The 25,773-nt window shown below is 39.3% G+C and overlaps 3 protein-coding genes across 3 annotated transcripts; 2 read left to right on the plus strand and 1 right to left on the minus strand.

Moving 5' to 3' along the window:
* The first annotated feature begins 10 nt into the window (after positions 1 to 10).
* Positions 11 to 13,799, plus strand: LOC140946258 (nicotinate phosphoribosyltransferase-like). The gene is made up of 12 exons (XM_073395351.1): positions 11 to 260; positions 2,366 to 2,527; positions 3,137 to 3,185; positions 4,221 to 4,351; positions 5,202 to 5,514; positions 6,223 to 6,363; positions 7,172 to 7,256; positions 7,609 to 7,689; positions 8,268 to 8,370; positions 9,568 to 9,725; positions 10,789 to 10,896; positions 11,721 to 13,799. The coding sequence occupies exons 1-12, from the start codon at positions 32 to 34 to the stop codon at positions 11,796 to 11,798; spliced, it is 1,638 nt and encodes a 545-aa protein (XP_073251452.1). The 5' UTR covers positions 11 to 31; the 3' UTR covers positions 11,799 to 13,799.
* Positions 13,800 to 14,207: 408 nt separating this feature from the next.
* Positions 14,208 to 21,950, plus strand: LOC140946267 (hydroxymethylglutaryl-CoA lyase, mitochondrial-like). The gene is made up of 11 exons (XM_073395357.1): positions 14,208 to 14,283; positions 14,431 to 14,502; positions 15,593 to 15,700; positions 16,214 to 16,309; positions 16,849 to 16,907; positions 17,614 to 17,703; positions 18,011 to 18,074; positions 19,131 to 19,203; positions 19,986 to 20,101; positions 20,761 to 20,886; positions 21,388 to 21,950. The coding sequence occupies exons 1-11, from the start codon at positions 14,248 to 14,250 to the stop codon at positions 21,502 to 21,504; spliced, it is 957 nt and encodes a 318-aa protein (XP_073251458.1). The 5' UTR covers positions 14,208 to 14,247; the 3' UTR covers positions 21,505 to 21,950.
* A 706-nt stretch (positions 21,951 to 22,656) lies between these two features.
* Positions 22,657 to 25,350, minus strand: LOC140946272 (uncharacterized). The gene is made up of 3 exons (XM_073395362.1): positions 25,199 to 25,350; positions 24,553 to 24,618; positions 22,657 to 23,390 (listed from the first exon to the last, which is right to left on the minus strand). The coding sequence occupies exons 1-3, from the start codon at positions 25,247 to 25,249 to the stop codon at positions 22,782 to 22,784; spliced, it is 726 nt and encodes a 241-aa protein (XP_073251463.1). The 5' UTR covers positions 25,250 to 25,350; the 3' UTR covers positions 22,657 to 22,781.
* Between the last annotated feature and the right edge of the window lie 423 nt (positions 25,351 to 25,773).

Here is a 25,773-nt window from a genome sequence, read left to right on the forward strand (position 1 = left end):
GAGGTGGGTGAGTCATTCATTCAACCGGAAAATGGCGGCCGTGGAGGACAGAACGAATTCGAATCCTTTAGTTCAGCCACTTTTAACCGATCTTTATCAAATAACCATGGCTTATGCCTACTGGAAGAGTGGAAAAGTCATGGACCATGCAGTGTTTGATTTGTACTTTCGCAGAAATCCTTTTCAAGGAGAATTCACCGTTTTCGCAGGCCTCGAAGAATGCGTGCATTTCGTGCGAAAATTCAAGTTTTCCGATTCAGGTGTGGTTATTGATATTGCTAGTAACTAAAATTGCTTGGTTCACGTTCACGTCTTGGGTTTGGTGAATTTCGGACGAAGATCCTTCGGATACAATAACTTTAAGCTTAAAAATAACCTCAGGCTTAAATTAACCTTAAGCTTTTTTGAATGGGATTTATGTTAAATGTAGGCTTAATTAAACTTGATTGGGACCACAAGATGGGAAATTAACATTAATAAATCTGGTCCAAATTTTCCAATTGTTTTAACTTTATAATGGGAACAGACTCCATCAGGTTGAACTTAGTGCCTGATATGGTCCATATAAAAGTATTGTTAGTTTTAAATGCACAGTCATAAAAAAAAATTAACAAGTTGTTAACTTTTTTGATCTTCTTTAAAATTTGGTGCTAAGTGAAGCGGGACTACTGGATGGTCGACTTTCGTTTCAAGTCAAACCAATTATGCAAAATACATACATAAAGATGTGGTTTATTTGGAACTCTTTTTTTGTGTTGTGGACTTATAGGGAGAAATAGCTCACATGACATACAAGAAACATCATATGACATGCAAATTGTCTCTTGGTTCCAAATGGCTAAAATCTTAAAACATTTATAAATGCATTAAAATTATATTTTATTATTTTATAAACATGTCTTTTCATTGTAAGGTAAGGTGTTTTAATCCTTGTGATCCTAAAGACCAGTGACTATTTTCTCCTGACAATATTCAATCAATGTGGTCATACAAATGAAAGAAATAATTCCTCAAACACAAGACACTGCATTCAATTAATCCAGATGTCTGAGAAGTCAGCTGAAACGTGAGCTGTAGTTTTTTAGAGCAGCTTTTAGGTAAACGAGCTGTCAGATGAAACACTGTCTTGAGTGTTTTACAAAGGTTATCTAAAGAGCAATAATAATAATAATAATGTTATTCTAACGGTTATTCAAAGCTAAAATGCACCACAATGGCTGTGATAATTATTATAAATTTTTAGTTTTTTGACATCCAAACCTCCTTAATTCGTGCTTGCATTTCACAATATTACTATAAATGTATGTTTAGTGATTATCAAAGATACAATGTATGGTTAAGTATCAGAGTTGGAATTTACTTTTATATCCAGTTGTCCTGCAGCAACTACAAGACTTGGTATGGTTCTCCCCATGGAACATTTCATTTCTCCAAGCCAACCTCTTGGCCCAGTTCAATCCAAGAAAGTAAAACACTGAGGTACACAGGTGCAGCACCAATCATTAACAGTTTTATTAGGTTTCACCAGAAAATGCACCTCAGTTGTTTCAGTATTTGTGACCCCATGAGGCAATAACTGTTGTTATATTCCTAGACTTTCACTCAACTAAACAGGGACTGCCATTGGTTGATTCTTGGTCACATGGCCTTGACTAAAATCAAATGTATCCCGATCGTGATACATTAAGCAATGTACCCCGCTCGGGATACATTGCAGCACGTGATCAAAGCATGGTGGAAAGTGGCGTGACAAAAGGCGGGAAAAATACTGCCAGGTCCTGTCAGTTTTCTTTTTCGTGAATGAACAAAACAACACAAACACGAAGCCTCAAGCTAAAAAGCAACGATTTAAAAAGTTATCCAAGAAGTTCCCAGAAGAAAAACAGCAGCTAGTGGAGGAAAATGATGCAGATAATGTAGGGAAGGTACTTTGTAAATCATTCATTCAGCGGTTTTGAGAATTAAATTTGTGTTGCTATAAGTACCGAGTCGACTGTTTTGGTTCGCTCCGGTTATTCTCTCGTTGCTGTTGAAGTGAAAGTCTAGAAATATAACAAAACACTTAATGTCAGGTCCCTCGGGAAACCAGTTAGTTTTGTTTTCCCTCGAGTCCCGATGTTTCCCTCGACTTCGTCTCGGGAAACATCAGGACTCTTGGGAAAACAAAACTAACTGTTTCCCTCGGGATCTGACATTAAGTGTATATTGTTACCTGTTTTCTTATGTGTTGTTACCTGTTTGGTTTTGCATGCATTAAAACCTTGAACCCTGCAGACTTATTATAGAAGGTTCTCCTCATTAATCTATGCAAAATAGATGGCGCCATTTGTGTGAAGAATATTTAGAAATTGATCTTTCATTTCAGACATTACTTATCTCAAGACCATATTACCACCCACAGTAGAAGAAGAGTTTTATAATTTCCTCAAAGAAATTGACTCTAGCAAAGTCACGCTGAGTTCCATCTTAGAAGGAAGTTTAGTGTTTCCGAAAGTTCCTATGATGAGATTAGAAGGTCCATTGCCAGGTATTTCAATGCTGATAGTTCCTACACTGTATTAATTTTGCACTGCAAGTTTGCTTAACGGAACAGATCACAAAATTTTTGAAAACGTTTCCTTTACCAATACCTCCTGCTATTAACTGTACTCACACTGTGGAATTTCATGCATTTTAGATTACTCACACTAAAGAACAGTTACAGGAGTAGACAAATAACTGTATTTTAGATTAAAAAAAATGGTAGTACACTGTATTATTGGTAAACTACCAGTAAATTATACCAGTAAATTAAGTAAACTAAATTGGGGAGGGGGGAAGTGTAAGATTTTAGATCTTAAGAAGTTGGCATCTCCGAGTCAGGGTTTGCTCAAGCAGCATCTTATTCTCACACCCATGGTGCCTAATTACTTTTGCTCTTGAAATGTTAGTTTTATTTTATAGAAATCCTCTGTGAGGCGCCCTCGAGTTTACAGGCTCAGAGCATTAGGCTCCCTTCAATTTTTTAAAGAGTGTAGCCTTGACAGTTTTTTCTGAGATACAGTTGCACCCACAGTGAAGTTTTCCTCACACAAGCCCTACACAAGCTACCAGTAATGAAGGTTACAAAGGAATGTTTTATTCGTTTGCCTTTCAGTTATTCAATTAATGGAAACAACTCTTCTTAATTTAGTCAATTTTGCAAGGTACTTGTCTTGTCTTTAAAACTGCATTAATATATAACATTGTATTTACTTGTATACATGTATTTGCATATTTTTATAAAATAATATTTGTTGATAAAAATAGATTTGTTATACATTTTTGAATAAAAATCAGCTAATGAATATAAAAGAAACTTGAAATTTTGATGACTCACCTCATCATTATAACAAGACAAGAAATCAACTACAATGAGCACCCACAAATAATAAGGTACCGGTAGTAACCTACTAGATTACATTGTAAGAATCTCCTGGCAAAAATTTGTCACTTTGATACCCAAAAATACAAGAACCTGTTTCAGCCATACAAGATCAAGCAGGTTCTTTTTCTTTTTTCTGGTAATCAGCAATTTATTATCTCCTTCATAAAAATTAAGAACCTAATTAAGAACCTACTGAGCCTAAATTGCAATAAAAATTAATTGATCCAAATTACAAGAACCTATTTTGCAAGCCAACAGTAGGTTCTTATTCATGGATATTTATTATTATTATTGCCATTTTGCACAGTTTTCTTGGTCTTCCAACCTGATCATTCCCATCCATCAGTTTTCTTATAATAATTTCTTGCTGTTCCCAGTGAACGGAAAGCTCTTTGTAACAGCTGCATACTTCCTTCAAGTCTTACTTTGTTTAGATACAGATGGAATCTATTGCTAACTGTTCTGAGGGCACCAATGACAATTGGTAATGGCACAACTTCCTTACAATTACACAGGCACTTCAGCTATCTTTTTAAGTCTTGGTACTTTTCAATTTTTTCTTGTTTTTTTTATGACTTACTCCATGGTCAAAATGGGCAAGCAATATTTATTATTGTGCAGCTCCTTTCCTTCTTGTCTATAACTACGATGGCTGGTCTGTTGTGCTCAATTTTGTGGTCAGTTTGAATAAGAAAATCCCATAGTAATTTATTATTATTGTATCGTTCTTCCTTGCAGCAATGCTTTTCCATCATAATAGTAATATTTTTCATCATAATATTAATATTGTACTCTATCTGTTTTATTTTATCAGTTTAGTTGCAACCAATGCAGCTAGGTTTCGTCTTGCTGCTGGCTGGGATAAAAGTTTAATTGAATTTGGCTTGCGAAGATCCCAGGGACCTGACGGAGGTTTATCAGCATCCAAATATTGCTACATAGGAGGTAGGTGGTGATCACAGTACATGTTGCACACAGTTATGTCTTCCATATAACACCCATCTTGCCTATCAATAATTACCAAAAGCAGAAACATGAAATTTAAGTCAAGAGCTCATGCATGGAAACTGTTAACTAAGCTTCTGTGCCATTTATTTTGGATAAATGATCTGAATGTTTAGCAAAGTATAAGTTGGAAACAAAGGGGTTGGCTTCTTTGAAATGGCATCACTATATCTTTCAGTCTTGTTGACCCCATCAAAGTCTAAGTGTCTTTATAGTGGAAATTGCACTTAGCTTATTCAGCTAGATTACAGGCACTCGACTTAAATAATAATTAGAAACAAATAGTTCAAATATAACAAAACAGGATTAAAAACCCCAACTTGCAGGATAAGCAGGCAACTGCAGTTGGCTGTTTACAAGCATGGCCAAGGATTTGAACCTGGTGTAACTGAGGACAAATTCAGCCAGTGGCCAGAGTATCACCCAAACCTGAGACTGCCAGATTGCGAGTCCGACGTGGTGAACACTCAGCCATGCTGCTTCCTAATAAAATTAATTGTAACCTATGGCATACATGAAAGCGATTGCCAGCTTGACTTAAAAGACCCCAAATTTGGGTGATGGGATGTAGTACAATAATTAAAAATTAGAGTATAATAAGTCATTATTTAAAAAAGAGGCCAATTACCAATTTAAGCAATACTTATTTGTGGTGAAGTCAGTGATTGTTCACTGTAAGTTTTGTCCATTTTCTCTGCTTCTATGAGTGCTTCAGTGATCTGCTCTTTTTTTATGGCATTATCATTATAAGTTTTCAAACTGTAAATCTTCGTAATCTCATTATTTTTAGGATTTGATGGTACAAGTAATGTTTTAGCAGGCAAGTTATGCGGTATCCCAGTGAAAGGCACCCAAGCACATGCATTCATTACATCATTTACCCCAGAGGAACTACCACATGTTGACAAGCTGCGACCAAAAGACTCCAATCAGGAACCCAGAGATTTCTATCCAGTTGTTTGTGACTGGCTGAAGAAAGTAGCACCAGTGTTGCGTGTCTTAGAAAGTGAGGTGCACATGGGTGAACTTGCTGCATTTGCTGCATATGCTGTTGCATTTCCAAATATCTTTTTAGCACTAGTTGATACTTATGATGTTTACAGGTATGTAGTTGAATTAGTTAATCTGATGTTAATGATAGCCTCAGGCCTGTCAAAAAGGGCCGGCAGCCGGCCAAATCCACTGGCTAGTTTGCCATCCTTAGCCATGCCTCAACCTTCAAGAACTTGTGCCTTGGGTGCGAGTTCCAAAGCCGCCTATTATTCATTATCAGCATGCCACTTGAAACCTTTTTGACAGCCCTGTAGGCTACTGTACATCACAGATGTACTTTCTAATCTAATCCCGGTTAGTAACATCTGTGGAGCAGTGCCATATCCTTGTTCTGTGCCCCTTTGGACTCTGTGAATTGCTGGAAATGGGTTTCAAATTTCCTTTCAATCTGATGGGCAAATTGACAGTGGTTCTTTTAACAGGCCAGTCATGGCACATACTCAAATCCTGGTGCAAATTTGGGCGCCAAGGGCCGACTTGTTCAAAGCCGGGTTAAGATAACCCAGGGTTAGTGCGAGATTTTAATTCATATTTGAAAGCTTAAAAAGCATTTCAGTTTTAATTCTTTTTGTTTACAAGATGGTGATTGGAAGCTCTAAAAAGAGAAAATTATCCAAGAAAATGCTTTAGAACACAAGAAAAAGAAAACTAACCGTCCTTTGAACAACTGGGTCCACAGGAAGAGAATTACGTTTATATTATTGCTGATGTTTTCACTATGTGGCACTTTTTTTAATATTTTTATTTTTTCATCTCAGGAGTGGCATTCCAGCTTTCTGCGCAGTTGCCTTAGCTCTGCACGATTTTGGATACCAAGCTGTTGGAGTAAGGCTTGATTCAGGAGACTTAGCATACCAGTCAATACAAATTAGAGCATCCCTTGAGAAAGTTGCTGAAGTGTAAGTTAATCGCTCATTTTTCTGGAGCCAGTGAGGGTAACGATAATGTAATGATAATGATAATGATAATAGTGATGATAATAATGTTGTTTTCTTAAGACATATCTTATGAAAAGAACCTGTAACTCCCTCGACCCTGTGTAGGTTACAGGGCTGTCAACCCCCCACGTCTTCAAATATTGAGAACTGATAGGAAAGTGATGATAGATGACGTCAGAATGCACTGACATGATGTCATTTGTGCATAAAACGCGCGAAAAAGATGTTGTTGGAATTTTAACATCTGACCTGATTGGTTTACTTCCCACAAATCACAATATTGCTTACATTACAATGGAATACACCGGAGTTTGTGAGGAAACGTTCGATTTTAACAGCAAAATAGCTCAAACAACGCAAAATTTTCATTGTCGGAAAGTCGAATCTACGAGAAATGGTAAACTTCGGGGATTATCCGGAAGATTTCAGACTCTAATCTGGAGACCGGGAGAAACTGTTCAAAATCTGGAGTCTCCCGGATTATCCGGGAGTGTTGACAGCACTGAGGTTACCAAATGCTTCTTTTCATCTTTTAACTTCATAGTTTACTTCTGCTTTAAGGTTTACCCCTTACAAATTGCTCAGAAAACTTAAGACTTTCGGGTGCTTCAGCGTTTTGACACGCATTCTAAGGATATTGGTTCTGTAATTCTTTCCCATATCAAATCTTTTGTAGGGTCTGACTTGAGATTAGCAAGTATGAGTTTTTGTGAGTGTGTAACTATTTTACTGGATATTTTCTAACTTTTCATTGTTTTGAATAATCAAGGTTTGGTTTGCCCTGGTTTGCAAAGAGGAGTATTGTTGCTAGTAATGACATTAACGAGGACACATTATTCTCCCTCAACCAGCAGGTAACTTTGCCTTACGTGTTCAATCTCTAATTTCTCCTTTCATACCTGGTGCATTTGTTGAAGAAGCGGTTGTGAGAAGAAGTCTCGCACGCAGACGTTCTTAGGGGTTCGTCACGCGTTCCTGCCCCGAGTGAGGACTGCGTGACGAGCCAAGAGAACTTACGGGTGGGAGTTTACTGCTATAAGTGTTTAGTTGACTTTCTTCAAGCATTATCGTTTTCCTTTTCTATATAAGCCCTTCAAATCTTACAACAACAAAGCAACTGTTTTACTTACTAGTCGGTGACCAAGTAAGCAGAGACTCAGCAGAGAACCTTTTTTTCTTATTTTGTTCTTTTATTCGTTTTATCAGGGTCACTCTATAGATTCCTTTGGAATTGGTACGCACCTAGTCACGTGTCAAAAGCAGCCCGCTCTGGGATGTGTATTTAAGGTAAGGGTGGCATCACTTTATTGTTAGTCTGAAGAACATGAGGTACTTTTTTTCTGACTCAAATTTCACTTTGTTCTGGCGCACATTTTAAGGATGTTGATTTTTTCATTCTTTGTCATATCAAATGGCAAAGTGGAGCGCGAGATGTGCACAAGGGAGGAAGGTGCCGTCGCGCGTGTCACTCGCACCTCGCTCGCCCCGCGCTTGCCTGCGCTCGCCTGAAAAACGCGATAAAATAACGCCTGTTCTGCAGGCTACGTCATTGTCATTTAACCATAGAAAACTTAACAGCAATAGTTTAGGAACTGTACCTGTAAGACACCCAAGGTTGTGGATGTTTTTACTAAATTTTTACCTGAAAAAGGAAATGCTATTTATTCTCATTTCGCAATACAGTCGGTCGAACGCGTTCTCAATGAAAAGCGAAAGCTACTAAGGTTTTCTTGTGCTATCCTCTATTTGACTGGGGGAAGGAAACTTGCTAACCAGCCCAACCTTACGCTGACTATCTACTGTTTTAATATACGTTACAGTTTTTTATTTCCAAGTAATATGTAAATCGTGTTTTTTAATCCCAGCTGGTTGAATTAAACGGAGATGCACGAATGAAGCTTAGCCAGGATATTGAGAAAGTCACAATACCAGGAAAGAAGAATGCTTTCCGCTTGTATGGTGGCGATGGTAAGATTTAAGTGCCCATAACCTAAAATTTTTTAATTTTTTTTTAATTGGAAGTACGCATTACCACGAGAACCTCTAGAAAAATAATTTTTCCATTCTAACACAACATAATTTCTTTAGAATTCTTTTGAAACGTAAATTAAGGGACACGTGATTTTATATGAAGGTAAAAAAGTGTGGAGCTCTAGAATTATTTCTTCCAATTCAAGAACTAAAACGGCTTTGCCATTAAAATGCATCGCAGTTAGATGTAACAACACTGGCGACCCAACATGCATAAACGTGATTCAAATATGCATAAAATCCCATCTTTCAGTCCTGAGTTTCTGTCTTATGACGTCAGATATGAGCCTGTCAATTTCGTGGTCAGCGGAGCGGGTGTGCCAAAGAAATTTAGACTTGAAAGTTTGCTAAAAAAAATTCATTTTGTTCAAAACGCAATTTTTTTCGGAGAAGTTCTTGTAGTAATGTGTTCTAAACATAAGAGGCACTTTGAGAACTGAATGGAAACTGCGCAGATTTCAAGTAATTTGTGGAGAAGGAGCGTTTCACCCGATAGCCAGATACCAAGAACTGCGAGAAGTGGATTGTAAAACCGAGGCTTACCTGAGTATTTCAAGTAATCTTCGATGATTCTATTGGAGATCGGATGCTACGTTCTTTCAAATATATATCTTACCTCTTTGTTTATTAGGTTCTTTGTTCTCTCTTGTGTCACAAATTAAATCAGCGTGAACGGGGCTAGTGGATTTTGCTATCGGGCTAGAGGATTCTGTTCTTAAGTTGCCCGACGAGAAAGTGAAGTTTTTTGAGGAATTCAAATTACAGAAGAACTGTGAAATCAATCTGCTCATCAAAACGCTTTTGGGGCTAGTTGAAATGATGTTAGGGCTAGTAAATGTTAGATTGAGCTTGCCTCAATGGCAAGCTGTAGAAATGACTTTCTTTGCACCCTGATTAAATAATTTTTAGAATTTTCACTATTGCTCGGTTCATCAAGTTCATTTGTGGGTAGTGTAGGAGCTGCTCGTAAGGTCTCTCCTTATTGTTCGCAGGAAACAATATGATATTCCATTCTTCCAATTGTTTTATTATTGTTTGGGGTCAGGGAAACGCACCATTGGTAACTCTCTTCCGAGCAGCTGCTACATCCTGATTTGTCAAAGAACTCAGCTTCTTTGTGCTTTTCTTTCACAGGCGGCGCACTTCTTGATCTTATGCAGAGATGTGAAGAACCGCCTCCCTCACCTGGAAAACGAGTGTTATGTCGACATCCATTTGATGAGGCCAAGCGCGCATATGTTTGCCCTTCAAAAGTAGAGGCTTTATACCATGTTTACTGGAAAGAAGGCAAGGTACTCAATTAAACAGCAATACCGCCCAGTATCCATCGGTTCAACCTACAGTCGAATCCCGTTAATACGAACACTTAGGGAGGCATAGAAGGTGTCCGTATTAACGGGGTGTGTGTGTTGAGCGTTGAATTTAGACCCTGTTTACATGGAGTGGGGGACCCCGGTCTAGTGAGGTAGGTTTCTTTTGTTTTGTGTCCCCCAGGGCGTGAAAACAAAAGAAACCAACCCCACTAAGGCCACTAGACCGGGGTCCCCCACTCCATGTAAACAGGCCCTTAGAGAAAATGTAAGTTCTTTCCTTCCCCAGGGACAAAGCAAAACTGTCCGTAATAATGAGGTGTCTGTTTTAACCGAGTGTCCGTAAAGCGAGGTTTGACTGGTATGTCTCGTTACCGAAGCCCGGTTTTTCGGCACTAGCGACGTAAGCACAACTCAGGGGCACCTAACGACTTTTTCTTTAGAATAACTGTTCGAAGAAGCAAATATTGCATAGAAATTTCTGAAGCTCAAGAAAGGCGTAAAGTTTCTGGATAACCTTTCCATTAGTCTAAGAGGTATTCAGAGATTTTCTGCTTGCTTACCTAGTAATTGCCGAGTTGTTTAGCATTCTTTTTCACTAAATTAAATTTGAAACTTTTCTCGAAGTTTGACTTTGGCCGTTTTATGGAGTGAAAGCATTAATCTAACACTTTTTTTACTGTTATTTTCACTTGTAGACGAGGTTCGTTTTGTAGCTGAGTAATTTCTGTTGTTTTTACAACCTCTGATATTAACCCTCCCTTATGCTCCAATATCCAAATACAAATTCTCCAGAATGTTCTCAGAACACTTTGTAAGAGAATTTGAGAGAATTTGATAAAAGATCAAAGCATTTTCCTTAGGTGATCATTTATTAGATACTCATATTCTCATAACCTTTCTCCAGATTATGTATTGATATGGTCCGATGAAAATTGATCTTCGTCAATCTTGGAACTTGAAGAGTTAAGCTTCTGAGAAGGAAAATGAAATGTTAAAACCCTCACTAACAAGTTTTCTTCATTCATTTCCTATGAATCGTCAGATTTGCAGTCCGTTGCCGCCTTTAAAGGAGGTCCAAGACCGAGTTAAGAATTCACTCAAGGTGTTTAGACAAGACCATCTCAGAGGTTTAAATCCTACGCCATATAAGGTATCTTTCACGTTTGTCAAGTTATAGTGTTTTCCTCAGATATAGTTTCCGGCCGACGCGAGGCGTAGATCTCGCGTCTCCTCTCGCGTGCCGCTCGCGCGTGACTTCACACGATATCCTGGCTCAGATGGAAAGCTAGCCGACAGGCTAACAGAGGATTAACTGCTAACTCAGTTACTTACGTTGTGTCAAATTCATGCTGACTTGAGGGTGAGAGGTTAGGCCGAAGGGTCGGGACAATGCTTGTGAACTTTTTTTTTTGCCGTCGTTGCACGACTAACGTGACATTTCACGTGTTATGGAGGACGTAGACACAAGTCAGGAAAATTCGCCTGCTCTTGACAATTCAACTTGAACAAAATGTAATAATCAATTAAAAGTTTGAAACAGCGACTGTTTCGCTGTCGTCGCCGTCTTGGTTGCGAAAGCTTTCTTAAGCTGCTTGTGGGACTTCGTCGCTTGAAAAAAGTCCATTTGAGGAGAGTGGTGGGGTGGATAAATCAAAGCCAGTTACTGTGAGCAATAATGCAAAACCAAATCAATCACGAATGTATTTTCCAGGCTTGCTTTAATTTCGCTACATTAACCCTTTAAACCCCAAGATCAAAATGTGATTTCTCATTTGTTGCCCCTATTCATTTCCTACAGAAGTAATGGGGAGAAGTTGATAAAATATCAAGCAAATTCATCTTCTGTGATGATGTCCGTTATTCTCATGACCACTCCGTTTTACACAGCATTGATATTAAAAGGATAAATTTGATGCTGATCACTTTTAGGGCTTAAAGGGTTAAACTAACTCTCGTTTACTTTTTGACTTTCAGGTGTCCTTAAGTGACAATCTGTACACGTTTATGCACCAACTTTGGCTTAACCACGCTCCAATCGGAGAGCTGTTCTAGACCACGTATAACAAGAACAAGACGTCCCTACTTCCTAACGCACAGCTTCGTATTCTAGAGTCCAGCTCGGGGCACTGCTTTTAATAGCCCGTATGTTTGTTGACGTCAGACTATCCAATGTCACCACCTTGTAGCCTGGGTGGCAGGGTGCAGAAATTTAGGGCGAAAATTGTGGGGGGCGGGGCGGGGGAAGGGAGAAGGACACTCGCGAGGAGGAAGCGTACCCACTCGCGCGGGCATCCTTTGTCTTGCGCCCCGTATTTAAAATTTTCCTATGTGCTAGCCTCCGAGCCTGGCTGGTGATCAAAATTCTTCGCATGAGCAATGTTTAGTCGAGGGTATACTTTTCATATTGCTGTACTGAGAATTGAATTTGCAAATATCTAATTACAAGATGAGGCTTCATGGTGAAATTAGACTGTTAAAAGTCCCTTTTTTTTGTAAGATCGTCGAGATTGAGCGGTCACCGTCATTTCCGGCAATCATGGTTTCAAATGCACCGAGGGGGCGGGCCGCGAGCTGCACTCGGTACATTTGAAACAAAGATGGCCCTCCGTAACGGTAGGTGCTCGATCCCGACGATCTTACGGCAAAAATATGGACCGTGACAGTTTGTGGTGAAGTTAGCTTGTCTGACGTAAACTGACCGTTCCCGCAATCTGGTTCAGTGAGCAACACCGTGAAATAGGGTGGGCGCTCGTGTGGACATTTTCATAGAAATCTCTGTGACTATGAGCACAGAGGGTAGTTACGTTAGGTCCAGATCATAACTGCACCGGTAGTACGTGGTCGTCATTATCATTATCGTGGTCATCGTCATTGTCATTAAATTGTTAGTTCGAATTAATCACTCGCACACGCAATAAGCACTATTCGATGTATGTGTTATTGAATATATATTTACTCAGGGAAATTCGGTGACATGCAAGAATAACCCTTCCTTCCTCTCGTGTATGTGTGGGCGTAGGAGGAGAGAATGCATCAATGGCCTTGAGTTTAGTTCTAGAAAAACATACTTGAATTCTTTCTTTTGGTGAAAACCACGTTAGGGTGACCTCTGAGTAATTTTAAGCAACCCCGTTACGGACTGGCATGGGGGGAGGGGGTGCGTTCAAGTAACCACTTTCAAATTATCCATAATATAGCCTTCGCGCCCCCCCCCCCCCCCCCCATTTTTTGTTTAACATTGTTGTCAGCACCCTCAAGAAATCGGAAACAATAGGTATCCTTTGCGGGGGGTGGGGAGAGGGGAACAAGGTGTATCATGGGTCATGTGCTGTTGTCTTGAGGCATACGTCATTTGCTGTTGTAAAATCTTTAACCAGAGCTTATGCAAAAGTGAAGAAAAAATATGTGCCAATAATTTTACTTGTGAATAAGTAAAACTCCATTTTTAAGGAAAAAGTGATTGCAGATCAGATGTCTGCTCCGTGGAAAGAAAAGGAAATTGCTTTTTAGCACCTAACATCACGGCGACTACGTTGGAACAAAAGAACAACTCTCTCTTGCTTTCTCGAACCACGCGAGAGAACCCTGGGAATAAAGTTTACGTTTCCAGCCACTTTTGAAACGAGAAGCAAACTGGGTCGAGAACACATTGGCCAATAGCTGAATGGAGGAAACTGGGTCGAGCTAGCTTCCGGAAAGACTTCTGGGACTGTAGCTGAATGGCGATGGCGCGTCCCCGGTAACGATCCCAGAAGTCTTTGCGTAAGCTTACTCGGCCCAGTTTCCTTCTCGTGTCTAAAGTGGCGTGGCCGCCTTGTCTCGCAATTGCAAACTAATGGTAGGAGACCTGAGGCGCCCAAGCTAATCACTTGGATAAAAGCACTTCTATAAATAAAGCTAACTAATATAAGTGAAAAAAATAGTTTATTTTAGAATATATTTAGAGACCAGGATGTATTGATATAAGGTCAGCACTGTCTTAAATAAGAATTAAGAGTTATACTATCGTTACAATAACAAAAGCTCGATGAATAAAGATACGAGTTGAAGAGACATTTAAAAGATCGTTGTCTGTGGCATTTGTGGCTAATAGAAGGGGCAAAGGGGAAAAAAGTCAAAAGGAGACTATTTTTCGATTGAAATTATCAAGCCAAGAAGTAAGCCTTTTATTGTTGCAACGTGGTACAGACCTCCGAATTCACCCTTTGAACTATTCTCTGCATTCAAAGACTGTCGGAAAGCTTAATGCGGATGGAAAAGAATATTACATCAATGGGTGATTTCAACTGTAATATGCTTCCATCGTCTGGATAAAACGCGCGTGAAATTATTCCCTAATTTCACTCGTCACCATTTGATTACACATACTTATACTCTCGCGCCCACCCCACTATCTGATGAGAGCCTGGAACTGGGTCGGTGAGCCCTGGCATCGCGGGCTCTTTTTTTCGCAAGGCCTCGTGTTAATCTACACGAAAAATCTCTCAAAAAGACCTAACAAATGATTCGCACAACCTTCAAGAAGTTCTCCAGCAAGGTACTGAAGAAAAGAACAGACAAATATTGAAACTCTCTTTCTTGCTTACTTCTTTTTCAAGTTAATGACATGATCAGCACAATCCTGAACCTATTTAAGATCAAAACGATTTTTGAAATTATTGTGACTTCTGATCTCATTTTATAGCCTGTTAGTCAGCTGGCCAGGAAAGTCAAAATTGTTGAAGTGGGACCCAGAGATGGACTTCAGAATGAAAAGGTACCGTACTCGATCGACAGACATCTTGTTCCTGATCTCCTCCACCCACTACAAATAAACCCCCCACTGAAGGCCAGGGGTGAGAGGTGAAGAGAGAATAATTATGTCTTCTCTCGTTGTTCTAGCCTTTCTAGTTTCTGTTAATGAAAAAAATGACATCTTCCTCCCTTACTTGGCTCCATCTATAAAGATGATTCTTCTATCCCTTACCATCTCACCATTAGCACCCTATTCCTTGTCATAAACTCACAAGTTTCTTTCCTTATAATACAAAGTGGTCTTTAAACAGCCTACCTAATTTTTCTTGTCTCCCTTACAAATGTACCCTCAGGTAGATGAGGTGCCTGTAAACTTTTTTCCACCTCTCTAGCATGGCTTCTTACCTTTTCCTCCAAGGTTGCCACTTTAGTGAGGTTCAACTGCACATATTCTATTCTGCTCAATAAGATCAACAACACATCTTCAATCTGATACCCAGTACATGCATGTGCAGCAGCAACTCCCTTCTAATATTGCTTTAGATATGTAATGTACAAATTAACTTACTCCTTGTTAAAAAGCCTTACACTAGATGTAGACAAACACAACACAAGCTGAAGGCAGATGTCACCTTCCTATTTAGACATATTACACAGGAAAAAATAACGGATTCCCATTTTTGGATATTTCAGGGTATTTAAAGAATACCCACAAAAAATCCCAAATTTGGAAGAGTGAGACAAGCCCCAATCAGGGAACTTGGTTGGGAATTCTCTGGTTGGGACTTGTCTCACTTTGCCAAATTTGGGATTTTTATGGGTATTCTTCAAATACCCTAAAATATCCAGAAATGGGAATCCGTTATTTTTTCCTGTGTTACACGTTGAGGGGATCAATTTAAGATGGAGTTAGCTTGTGTCAGGCTCTCAGATAGTATAGTAGGGATGTAAATACTAGCAAGCAAAGCAAAAATAAGACTCACCTGCCCTGTCTTTCCCCAGCCCCAGTGCATTTTTGGCATCAATTTTTACTGAAAGACTGCGCTACCATCAAGTGGAGCCTGGAGCACTACTAATATGGAGTACTCTACCATATCATTGTATCTTTACAGGCTATTGTTCCAACACAAACAAAGATCAAGTTGATTGACATGCTGTCAAAAACTGGTCTCTCGTCAATTGAAGCAACCAGTTTTGTATCACCCAAATGGGTTCCCCAGGTATTCCACATAGTTTAGACTTTTTCATAACTAGCAACAGAACTGCTTCCTATTTTCTTCACCCATTCATCCCTGAACCACCCTTAATCACCTGTGTGACCATGACCCGTCTTCGACTTGTGACATCATCAGTTTAAATGGTAAAGGACAAATTTGTCAGCTAACTTGTGCATGGTGAAGAGATATTTCAAACCATACAAGAATGAGCACTGTTCAGTCAAGGATCAGCCAAAGAAAATGGCAAAAAACGATGTAACATGGACTCAGAAGTGTCCATGAAAATTTTGTTCCACTACCCACCTTCCTCTCCTTTCATCTAATCCTAGGGCATGTGTTTTTCTAAGAAGAAAAACTGAAATACAATTTATGTGATATTACAGCATGTACATCAGAAAAAGTTGGTACATGTCTGTTGAAAAATATTAGCAATATGAGAATGTATGTATATTTATCAAATTCATTCAAAAAAATATCAAATTTATTTTTCAAATTCAAGATGCTTTAATCTAATAGATGGCTGACCATAAACAAGTCATGACAGGAATAAACAGGATTCCAGGCATTTCATACCCAGCTCTTACACCAAACCTCAAAGGTTTTGAAGCAGCAGTATGTTACATTTTGTTTTTATTCTTAAACCTTTTGACTTTATTGTACCATTTAGTGAATGTTATTAATAGCTTTGTAACTCATGTGGAAGGTTGCGGTGGTATTAAGCTTGTCGCATGAAATGTTGGCTGGTGTTTTGTTCAATATGCACATTTGTCCTGGTTTTTTGTATTTATGGGAACTGATCAGGACTTTGAAGCAAAAGACCTGGCCATGTTTATTCAAAAGCTGAGGAGAAGGGCGTATGGGACACAAGCTAGGAAGGAGTTTGATCAGACTAGTTTTGCATTGAAGGGTTACTGGAGGTGAAAGTTGACAGTTAGGAAGCAGATGAAAAATGCAAATCACTCAATTTTTTCATTCAGTTATGCAATAAAATACTTTAATTTTTTTTTAAAAAAAAATTGAAACCTGTTGTTCCTCAGTGGATCATTCAACCTAATATTCCTTCATTTGTTCAGTTTCATTCTTTTGATATATATTGAATGTGTCATCATTATTGATTATCATCTCTAACAACTTTCTTTGTTCTTTGTTAGATGGAGAGTGGAGTCAAAGAAGTGGCCATATTTGGAGCAGCATCAGAGTCATTCAGTAGGTGAGTTATTTAAAAGAATATTACTAAAAATGTATACTAAAAAGGTACAACTGTACTCTTTTAAAGCAGACTCAGTACTTCCCAGTAATGCCTGAAACCAATTTGATGAAGTCGATGAAAATTTCTAATAACAGTATAGCATCAAGGAAAGTTTGTAAGATAAAAATGATATTATTTCTCAGCATCTCCTGTGGTCATTATTAATTTCCTCAAATTTTAATTATATTTATTTTTACTATCCAAAATAATGCAATAAATGATTCTAATATGTGTAGACTGAGAAAAAGTCAGTTTTATATGTGGGGGTGTACATATTACAAATCTTACTGCCAGCCTGTCTGAGTGAGGGGGTGTCAAATACAAAGAGGGAATGTGTCTACTTCTCTAAAAAGTGCATTATTCATACAATGATTTTAGTAGATTCCTGTAAGGAACAATAGTTCAAAGTTACTCAGGGGTAATTCTGTGGGCTAACCATCTAGTTCTTTGATATGTCATCCTTGCATTTTTCTTCTTCTTTTTTTTTGCAGCAAAAGAACTGGAAAAGTTTTGTTTGATTTCCACCAATCTAACTGAAATGCTTTTAAGGTGGCATTACTGGGCATAAGTACTAGTTTAATATATCTGCTCAGTAGAACACTATATTTTTGAAAGTTCTTATGTCAGAATGTTTTATGCATTGTGAATCTTTGGTTTTTGCTTGAAGGAAGAACATTAATTGCTCAATATCAGAAAGTCTTCAGAGGTTTGAAGCTGTGTGTGAAGCTGCAAAGAAGAACAACATCCTTGTGAGAGGGTAAGGGTTTGTACATGTAAACCTCAATTTTATAATACAATATCCAAACGTAATTGTTTGTAATAATTCTATGAAATATTTTTTACTTGCAACATGCAACTTTTTTTTGTTTGGACAACTTGTTTCTTTTAAGCTTGGACATCTTGACAAAAAGACATAATTCTAACCTTTTTTGCCTGTTCAATACTTAAATTAAATTTGAAGAAAGACATGAACATGTTGGAAAAAATATAGAGGCATAGTAGAGAACAAAAATTCTCTAAAATTTGCAAGTGACATTATCTTGGGTCTCTCATGTTATCTTCAGGTATGTTTCCTGTATAGTGGGGTGTCCTTATGAAGGCTTTGTACCTCCAAAAGCTGTTTCACTGGTAAGATTTACTGTATCCTGCAAGCACACTCTTCATTTAGTGGAGTCGTGAGAATTCACGCAATAGCAGAACACGAAAGGAGAGGCGAGCTCGCAGAAACCGGTCGTTTCGCCTACAAGTCGATTCGCCTACAATTAAACTTGTTTTAGTTTCATACTTATCTAACTTCAAGGGCAACTGTGTTGGCTAATCAACCTCAGATGTGTGGACGAAACGACTTAGATCATGTGGGCGAATCGATCTGCGTGTAGGTGAAACGACCGACATTGAGCTCGCAGGCTAGATTTACACGGTCGGTTTAGGTTACTGAAAGCATCTTTACGCAGTTTAAGGGGGTCTTTACCCACATCTGACTGATACAGAAGCGGCCAGGATGAGGGTGGGAATTCCATTCTATCCATTCCACCAACTTCCCTTTTAAATCTGAAATTTCTTCATACTACCCCCGGGGGGGGGGGGGGGGGGGGTACTCCCGCGCATTTTGGATAGGGGTGTGCCGCGAAGGTTCGTGAACCCTAACCCTATTTAAGGACTAACAAAGCGAAAACTGATACCCTTTTTAAGGCCCAAAGCCGAAAAATGACACCCTATTCAAGGAAAAAACAAACTTATTAGTAGCATGAAAAGGAAAACTTTATTTCTTCTCTGTAACATTGGATGTATAGCATCAAGCATAAAATACTAGAATAAGCCTAGTTTAAAAAACATGTTCGTTTTGGCGGGCGTTTTCACACTCCAATATAGATAATACAATTAAGCTACCCTATCTAAGGACCACACCAGGGACACAGAAACAAAACGGGGTCAAAAAAGATACCCTATTTAAGGACCGTGAACCTCAAAAACCATACCCTATTCCGCGGCACGTACCTAGATAGCCCATATATGGGATTACCCCCCCCCCCCCCGGGACACTACTTACCCCGGTAATCACTTTGGTTAATCTACCTATTTTGTAACTGTAGTTAACGATGTCAGTCAAACTTCTCGCTATTAAAAAAATTCCTCCTACTTACCAGCATAGCAATACATTTTATTCTGATTTGCCTCCAACAGGTTACAAAGAATTTGTTCGAAATGGGGTGTTATGAAGTGTCCTTGGGTGATACTATTGGTGTAGGGACGCCAGGTAAAGTTGAAACACCAAACTTCAGCTGTACATACGGAAACCGGTCGTTTCGTCTACACATAGATTCGCCTACACCGAGGTCGATTCGCCTACATAATCTATCAAGACTTAGTTGTTTCAGCGGTATCAGGTCGTTTCTCTCGAAGGTCAGCTCGCCCGATAGCAGTTCGCCCAGACTAAGTCGATTCGCCCAGGGCGTATTTGTCGTTCTTTAAGCCTGAAAAAAGGGAATATGCATGGAAAGACAGTGACTGCACATGTGGAATCCAAGGGTAACTAAAATAACACCTCTAAAGGTATTTTCACCTTTTTGTAGAGTGTAAGTATGTCATCGGGCGAATCGACCAATATCCTGGCGAACGCCTTCGGGCGAATGGACTTTCGGGCGAAACGACCGCATTTCGTTTCAGCGACACTAAGTTTACACAAGTAAAAGTATAATATATAAATAAAAGTAAAGCTTACCGATGACTCTGGCATGTTTAAGCTTAAGATTATTTTTAACATTAACGTATCGACGACCGCGCGACTTCTCCAGACGGATCTCTATGCATTTCCTTGAAAATATAAGTTGAGAGAATTCGTTAAAAGATGAAATCATTAACCCCGTAGTGATCATTGTAGTAATTGTTATAACTTTTCTCTGATTATGTATCGATATTGTTAGGAGAAAATTGATGTTTATCACAGATTTGAACTTAGAATGTTAAGACTAAAAGTGTATTCATAAATATGCAGCCTTGAATGTGTTCATCATTAAAAAAAGGTTTCTTTTTATATAGGCTCAACACAGGCCATGCTGGAAGACGTTCTGAAGAAAGTACCAGTGGAAAACTTGGCTATCCACTGTCATGACACATACGGGCAAGCTTTAGCAAATATCCTCATTGCACTGCAAGTAAGTAAACACTTACCTTAGTGCCAGTTTTTATAAAGGGATTCACCATCATTTCCTGTGAGACCTGTTTGTGCCCGCAACTAGAATTTCTTGCAACGTATGTTTTCTCCCCAATCGCGAAAGATTTCGCTAAAAATGTTATTCTTTCCCCGAGAAAATATATAAGGTGTAAGGGGTGATACTGTCGCACCAATACACAGTGGACTTTCAACGATCTCACTAGCGATTGCATTACTCGTTTTATCGGGCAGGGCTTTGGCATTTCTTTTTTTTTTTATCTCAGGTAATAGATGTTGTTAATAGACCCCATCAAAAAGGTATTATATTTTTTAAATTTTACCTTTGCGTAGTGCCCCCGTACGGTTTTGCTAAGAAGCAAAACCCGAGGAGACTTCTTCGATGTGTACAGCGGCTTAGCTTAGATCAAATGATGAGTGTTGTCACATGAGAGGCTGGACGATTCGCTCTTCTTACCCTAGTAATGAACGCACATCAGGGTCTTACATTTCTTAGTTAATTCAGTCGTAACTGTATTTTAATAGCAGAACATGTTGCGACAGGTTTTACCTGAGGGAAAATGTTATTAATGATTTTTGAGGTCGGTACGTATTCGTTTTATATCGGTGTGTTTTTTTTCTTGTTTTTCCACCACAATGAAGATGGGTGTGCGGACAGTAGATGCTTCAGTCAGCGGTCTTGGTGGCTGTCCATATGCGCGGGGCGCATCAGGAAATGTTTCTACTGAAGATGTCGTGTACATGATCAATGGAATGGACCTTGAAACGGTACGTTTATTGTGTTTTTAGACTACGAATAGTCCCTCATTGTCCCTCACGGGCGTTTCACTCGCTCTACTATCCCTGAGGGAAAGTAAGGGACCACTCGTAGTCCATTATGTCTGTGAAAGAGCGTAGCGGCGCTGCGGCGATCTTGAAAGTGGAGCGTCACATATCGGATAGGTTTGTGCCATACTTTAGTGCAGTGTAAACACCTATTCGGCCCGTACCGGAAGTTAATAAGTTAGAGCGAGGACTGGAACCCACTGAGACGGAAGTAGATATTCAGGAGTGTTGGCTGGAATTAAGTGCACCCACGCTGTCAATCAAACGGGCCGGCACGATGGCCAATCCGTGTGAACGACTTGTGCCTCCCCGAGCGGTTGCTGTTCATAATACCGAATAGTTTTTCGCGGCGCCATAAAAAGCGATCTGGTAGAGTATGAACTTTTGTTTCCTACCTGGGAAGAGTCATTACTGATTGTAATCGTTTTGTTGTTTCTCAAAAAGGGAGTAGACTTGGAAAAACTCTTGGATGCAGGCGACTTTATCTGCCGAGCACTCAATCGAAAAAGTGCGTCAAAAGTTGCTCAAGCAAGAAGCGGTGTCTCCGAAACGAAAAGCTGATTAATAGCGTCCATTCTGTGGAGGGAATATTTATCGGAACAAGTCGCCAATGGAAAGACCTTATACCTCTTTTTACCAGACAGGAATGGAATTCCTTTTATGGTAAACAGTACGGTGGGAAGGGAAGTAGCACCTAAGGTAAAGGTGGATGGCTCTGGGTGGACTGTGGTCGCATCAGTACCCTGTGGTGGCCGTGAAGCTGTGGTATAAGGGAGCTTAACCAAAGGCGTTTTTGACAGACACACGTCGACCGGAAGTGACGACTTTTCCCTCTAAAATTTGTATTGCTTAGTTTTTTTACACTTGTAGAGGCGCTTAACTGAAAATTTGGGCAAAACCACTGCTCAGGAAAGTAAAAAGTCCACTTCCGGTTGACGTGCGTCGCTCAAAACCCTTTTGCTTAAGTTCTCTATAGACTGAGGTGACTAACCTTGCAAGAAACCACTGCTCAGGAATGTAAAAATTCCACTTCCAGTTGACGTGGGTCGCTCAAAAACGCTTTTGCTCAAGCTCTCTATAGACTGAGGTGACTAACCTTGCAAGAAACTGTTTAAATTATTATTGCCCTTGTTCACTTATATCCGAACAAATCGTAATAAAATCTGATTGTGAAAAGTTAGGAAAGTTATTTGTTTTGCTTCGTTTTGTTTTGTTTTGTTTTTTCTTATAAATTTATTTAAACAATATGGAGCTATATAAACAATATGCTTTTTCCCTTCATTTAAATCCTCTTTTCCCTTCCTAAATATTTAACTCCCATACGTTTTTCAGTCCAAAATCTATGATCAATATACTCTTCATAAGAGCTATTCAGTTCTTGTGCCCGTTTCTCGAACGTCTCGTTACCTTTTCGGACACAAAAAGCTGTTTTATGTTTGCCGTGTTTTCATTCAATAGCAATGTTTCGATGATTTTGAAAATGACACAATGAAACTAAAAGAAAAGAAGTAAAAGTGACGTGACGTGTGTCTAGGAACGCTGCTACTATTCAACAGCTTTTGATTTTAAAATTTGAATTTGAAAAGTTACTGAGCCTTTCGACAAACCGGCCTCTGGCCCCTGTAGGCGTATGACTTTCTGAAGTTTCACACTTTATAACCTCTTGACTTATTTGCAACGGCTATAAGGGTTACTTCATCATATACACTCGACTGGATCTAAAAGCAAGATCTTTTTATTTAAGCAGATCTTTTTCAATGGCCTTAAGCACTAGCTAATAGGATTCTTAACAGTGACATTTCACGCCTTCTTTACAATTCCGTTCTTAAATTTCCGATTTAAGAATCTTTCGTGACAGAGACTTTGATGAACTTGATGCCAACTTTCTCTCCTTTATCTCCTTTATAAACTTCCAGAATGAGTCCTTTGCTGAGGACAAGCCGGTTATTGTAGCCAGCTGTCCTTACGAAGCCAGCGTCATGCGCAGTGTAGCAGGAGCCCCAGCGCTCGTCCAACCTGAATGTAAAGACAAACTGGCCAGGGTAAAAGGAATCGCTTGGTTTAGGGGTTAAAGGATCAAAACGCCTTGAGTTTAGAGTCACTCCCGACGAACCCTCCATGCCATAACAGGGAGAATGTGTTCCGTAATTTCCCTTATCAACAGTTTGCCATCCGACAAACTTACTTCCGTCGGACACGCCATAGCTGATGTCACTGTCATGCGAGGTTCCAATGCTGACGTCGTGAGCGACTGTGATCTCTACAGTCAGCGGCGTTGCATCTGTTAACACACCAGCAGCGATCAATGGAATCTTTAGAAGAGCTGCGTAAGCAGTTGAGCCCGCGTTGAAGGTGATTTGTGAAGCGGATGCGGAACGATCCCTGTTGATGTATGACGCGTGTGCCTCCAGCCATAAGGGAGTCATATGGAAACTTTTAGTTACTTCCTAGCATTGGCAGATAAAAAAAAGTAATTTACCGATGTTTGGACATTAAATTGAAAGAGAAATTACCATACAGTTTCCGCGGCGTTTAGTTTAAATTTTTAGCGTTTCCGATGCTGTGTTTTTTCAGGGGTGGTGTTTACTTTAAAATCACATTTTTGAAACCCCTGTCAAAAATAGAGAGGAGAAGTCGTTACCGGACGTTGCCATGGTAGCAAAATTTCTGGATCTCAACAAACCGTGGTCCTGTAAACATGGACGAAATAATAATAAAAAATTGACATGTTTGACTTTCCTGTGCATGATTGCACTCGGGAACAAAACGGTACCCCATAATATTCTTCCATCGTTCGACAATGCAAATGGCCGCCCCTATCAAGAAAGATTGTTGAGATCCAAAATTTCGCTTCCATGGTAACCTGACGTCACACTTTTCTTCTCTATTATGATAAATTATTTGATAGCATATTATGTTAGCCTGATAAAAACAGGCGCCACTGATTTGGTGACGCTACCACTGACTGGTTTCCCCGCCAAATGACGCCTGAGAAACGAGGGAAGAAATTTCATTCTGATGACGCATCACTACCCAGATCTGGGTAGTGCTTCTGATTGGTTGAATCCAATTTTCCACACGGCACGACCAATCAGAAACACTACCCAGATCTGGCTAGTAACGCGTCATCAGTATGGAATTTCTGCGCTCGTTCCTCAGATGTCATTTGGCGGGGAAACCAGTGGTAGTGTCGCCAAATGTCGGGTCTTTTCTCAGGCTAGTGTTATTAAATGTAAAAAAAGAAAGCTGTTTAAGTTGTAATGTCTCGCTTCTTTTGCTGAGATAGAATCGTTACTGTCTGAATGGTGTAGATTGCGAATAAGTTGTGCGGAGTTTCCTCTTGTAATTCTCGAATAAACGCCGTACTCATCTGATAGGGTGAGACGGTTATCATTATTCGAGGGCGGTGTTGATTGGTAATTGTGCGTCTACCAGCGGTGTTTAATCGATTAAATACGGTATGCAATTTTTTTTGTCCATAGCCTGTTTATCAATAGAGAATAAAATATGAAATATGCATCATCAAAAATTTTCAAGTTATCGCGCAACTACAAATGCAAAACAACTGCTAACAGGTTTTAAGGTTACCAAGTTCTGCCGATGTCGTACCTCACTTTTGCAACCTTTAGTAGGACACATCGGCATGCAAACCGACTGATCTGCTTCAACATTCGCCTGCAAAAAGAGGAAAACAAAGTTCCAACCTTGGTGTTTTACCGCTCAGCTTTCCAGCTGATAAAATTACAATATTCATGTCTGCAGCGATCACAGAGGGAAAGGCAATGACAGAAGCCTTTCTTAGTCTTAAAATGTACAAAAAAGAGGTGTCAGCTTCATATTGATTCGTTTTTTAAAAGAATATGGAAAGAAACGTTTGGTTTTACCGAGGCTTGGGTTTCCTTGATACAAGGTAACCATGCAGTTATTAAAATATGTGCTTCTCACTGCACTCACATTTTCGTTAGAATCTTAGACATGAAAATGTCCACCTTGTTGCAAGATAATTTCACCTTGTTTTCTTTACAAATGCAAGTAACCGAAGGTAAATCCAAAGTCAATGGTCTGGGTCGGTATACTTTCCAGCAGAAACAAATTTCCGTATAGTAAACCTTACTTAGCTTTCTGTCGTTATCTCAGTGACTACTCTGATTCTGCAGTTCTTGTTACGTATAATGAACCGGTTGTTCTTTGTCTAGTTCCTTAAGTAATCAACGAATCTATTTCGCAAAGTTAAGTGAAGTGAAAATTTACTTACTGGCGAAGTAATGGCAATAAGAAACCCTGTTAGAGGTAAGAACAAACCCATAACGTCGTTTTCAGTCACGTCCAAGATGAATATCTTATATGGTTTAAGTAATAAACGTTTACAAAGTATTCTTATTTCTCGTGTAGTCAATAATTGGAATTGCAAGGTTTCTGTTTGTTCATCTGTGTAAAAGACTGCTGTTTAATTCACACGCTTTCTGCCTCAAATTAAACAAATTAACGTTTTTTCGTGATTTCTTAATGTCTGTTAAAGACAATATAGAAGTGATTAAAACTGATGATGTAAAACAGTTTGTGTAACAGCGTGTTGGTGCTGAATTGCGAGAAAGCAGACAGTAACCATTTAATTAATGGCCCCACAAATGTTTATTTTGCAATACTGTTATAATCGTTCATTATGCTTTACGTACCAAGCGTGAAGTCGAGGCTTAAGCAAAGACGTTTTTTAGCGACGCACGTCAACCGGAAATGGACCTTTTTCATTCATGGGCAGTAGTTTAGCCCAAAGGCTTCGGCCAAATCGTCTCTATGAGAGTAAAGACACTTAGCAATACAAATTTGGCG

This window comes from Porites lutea, chromosome 8, assembly GCF_958299795.1.
Source record: "Porites lutea chromosome 8, jaPorLute2.1, whole genome shotgun sequence".
Lineage (NCBI taxonomy): Eukaryota > Metazoa > Cnidaria > Anthozoa > Scleractinia > Poritidae > Porites > Porites lutea.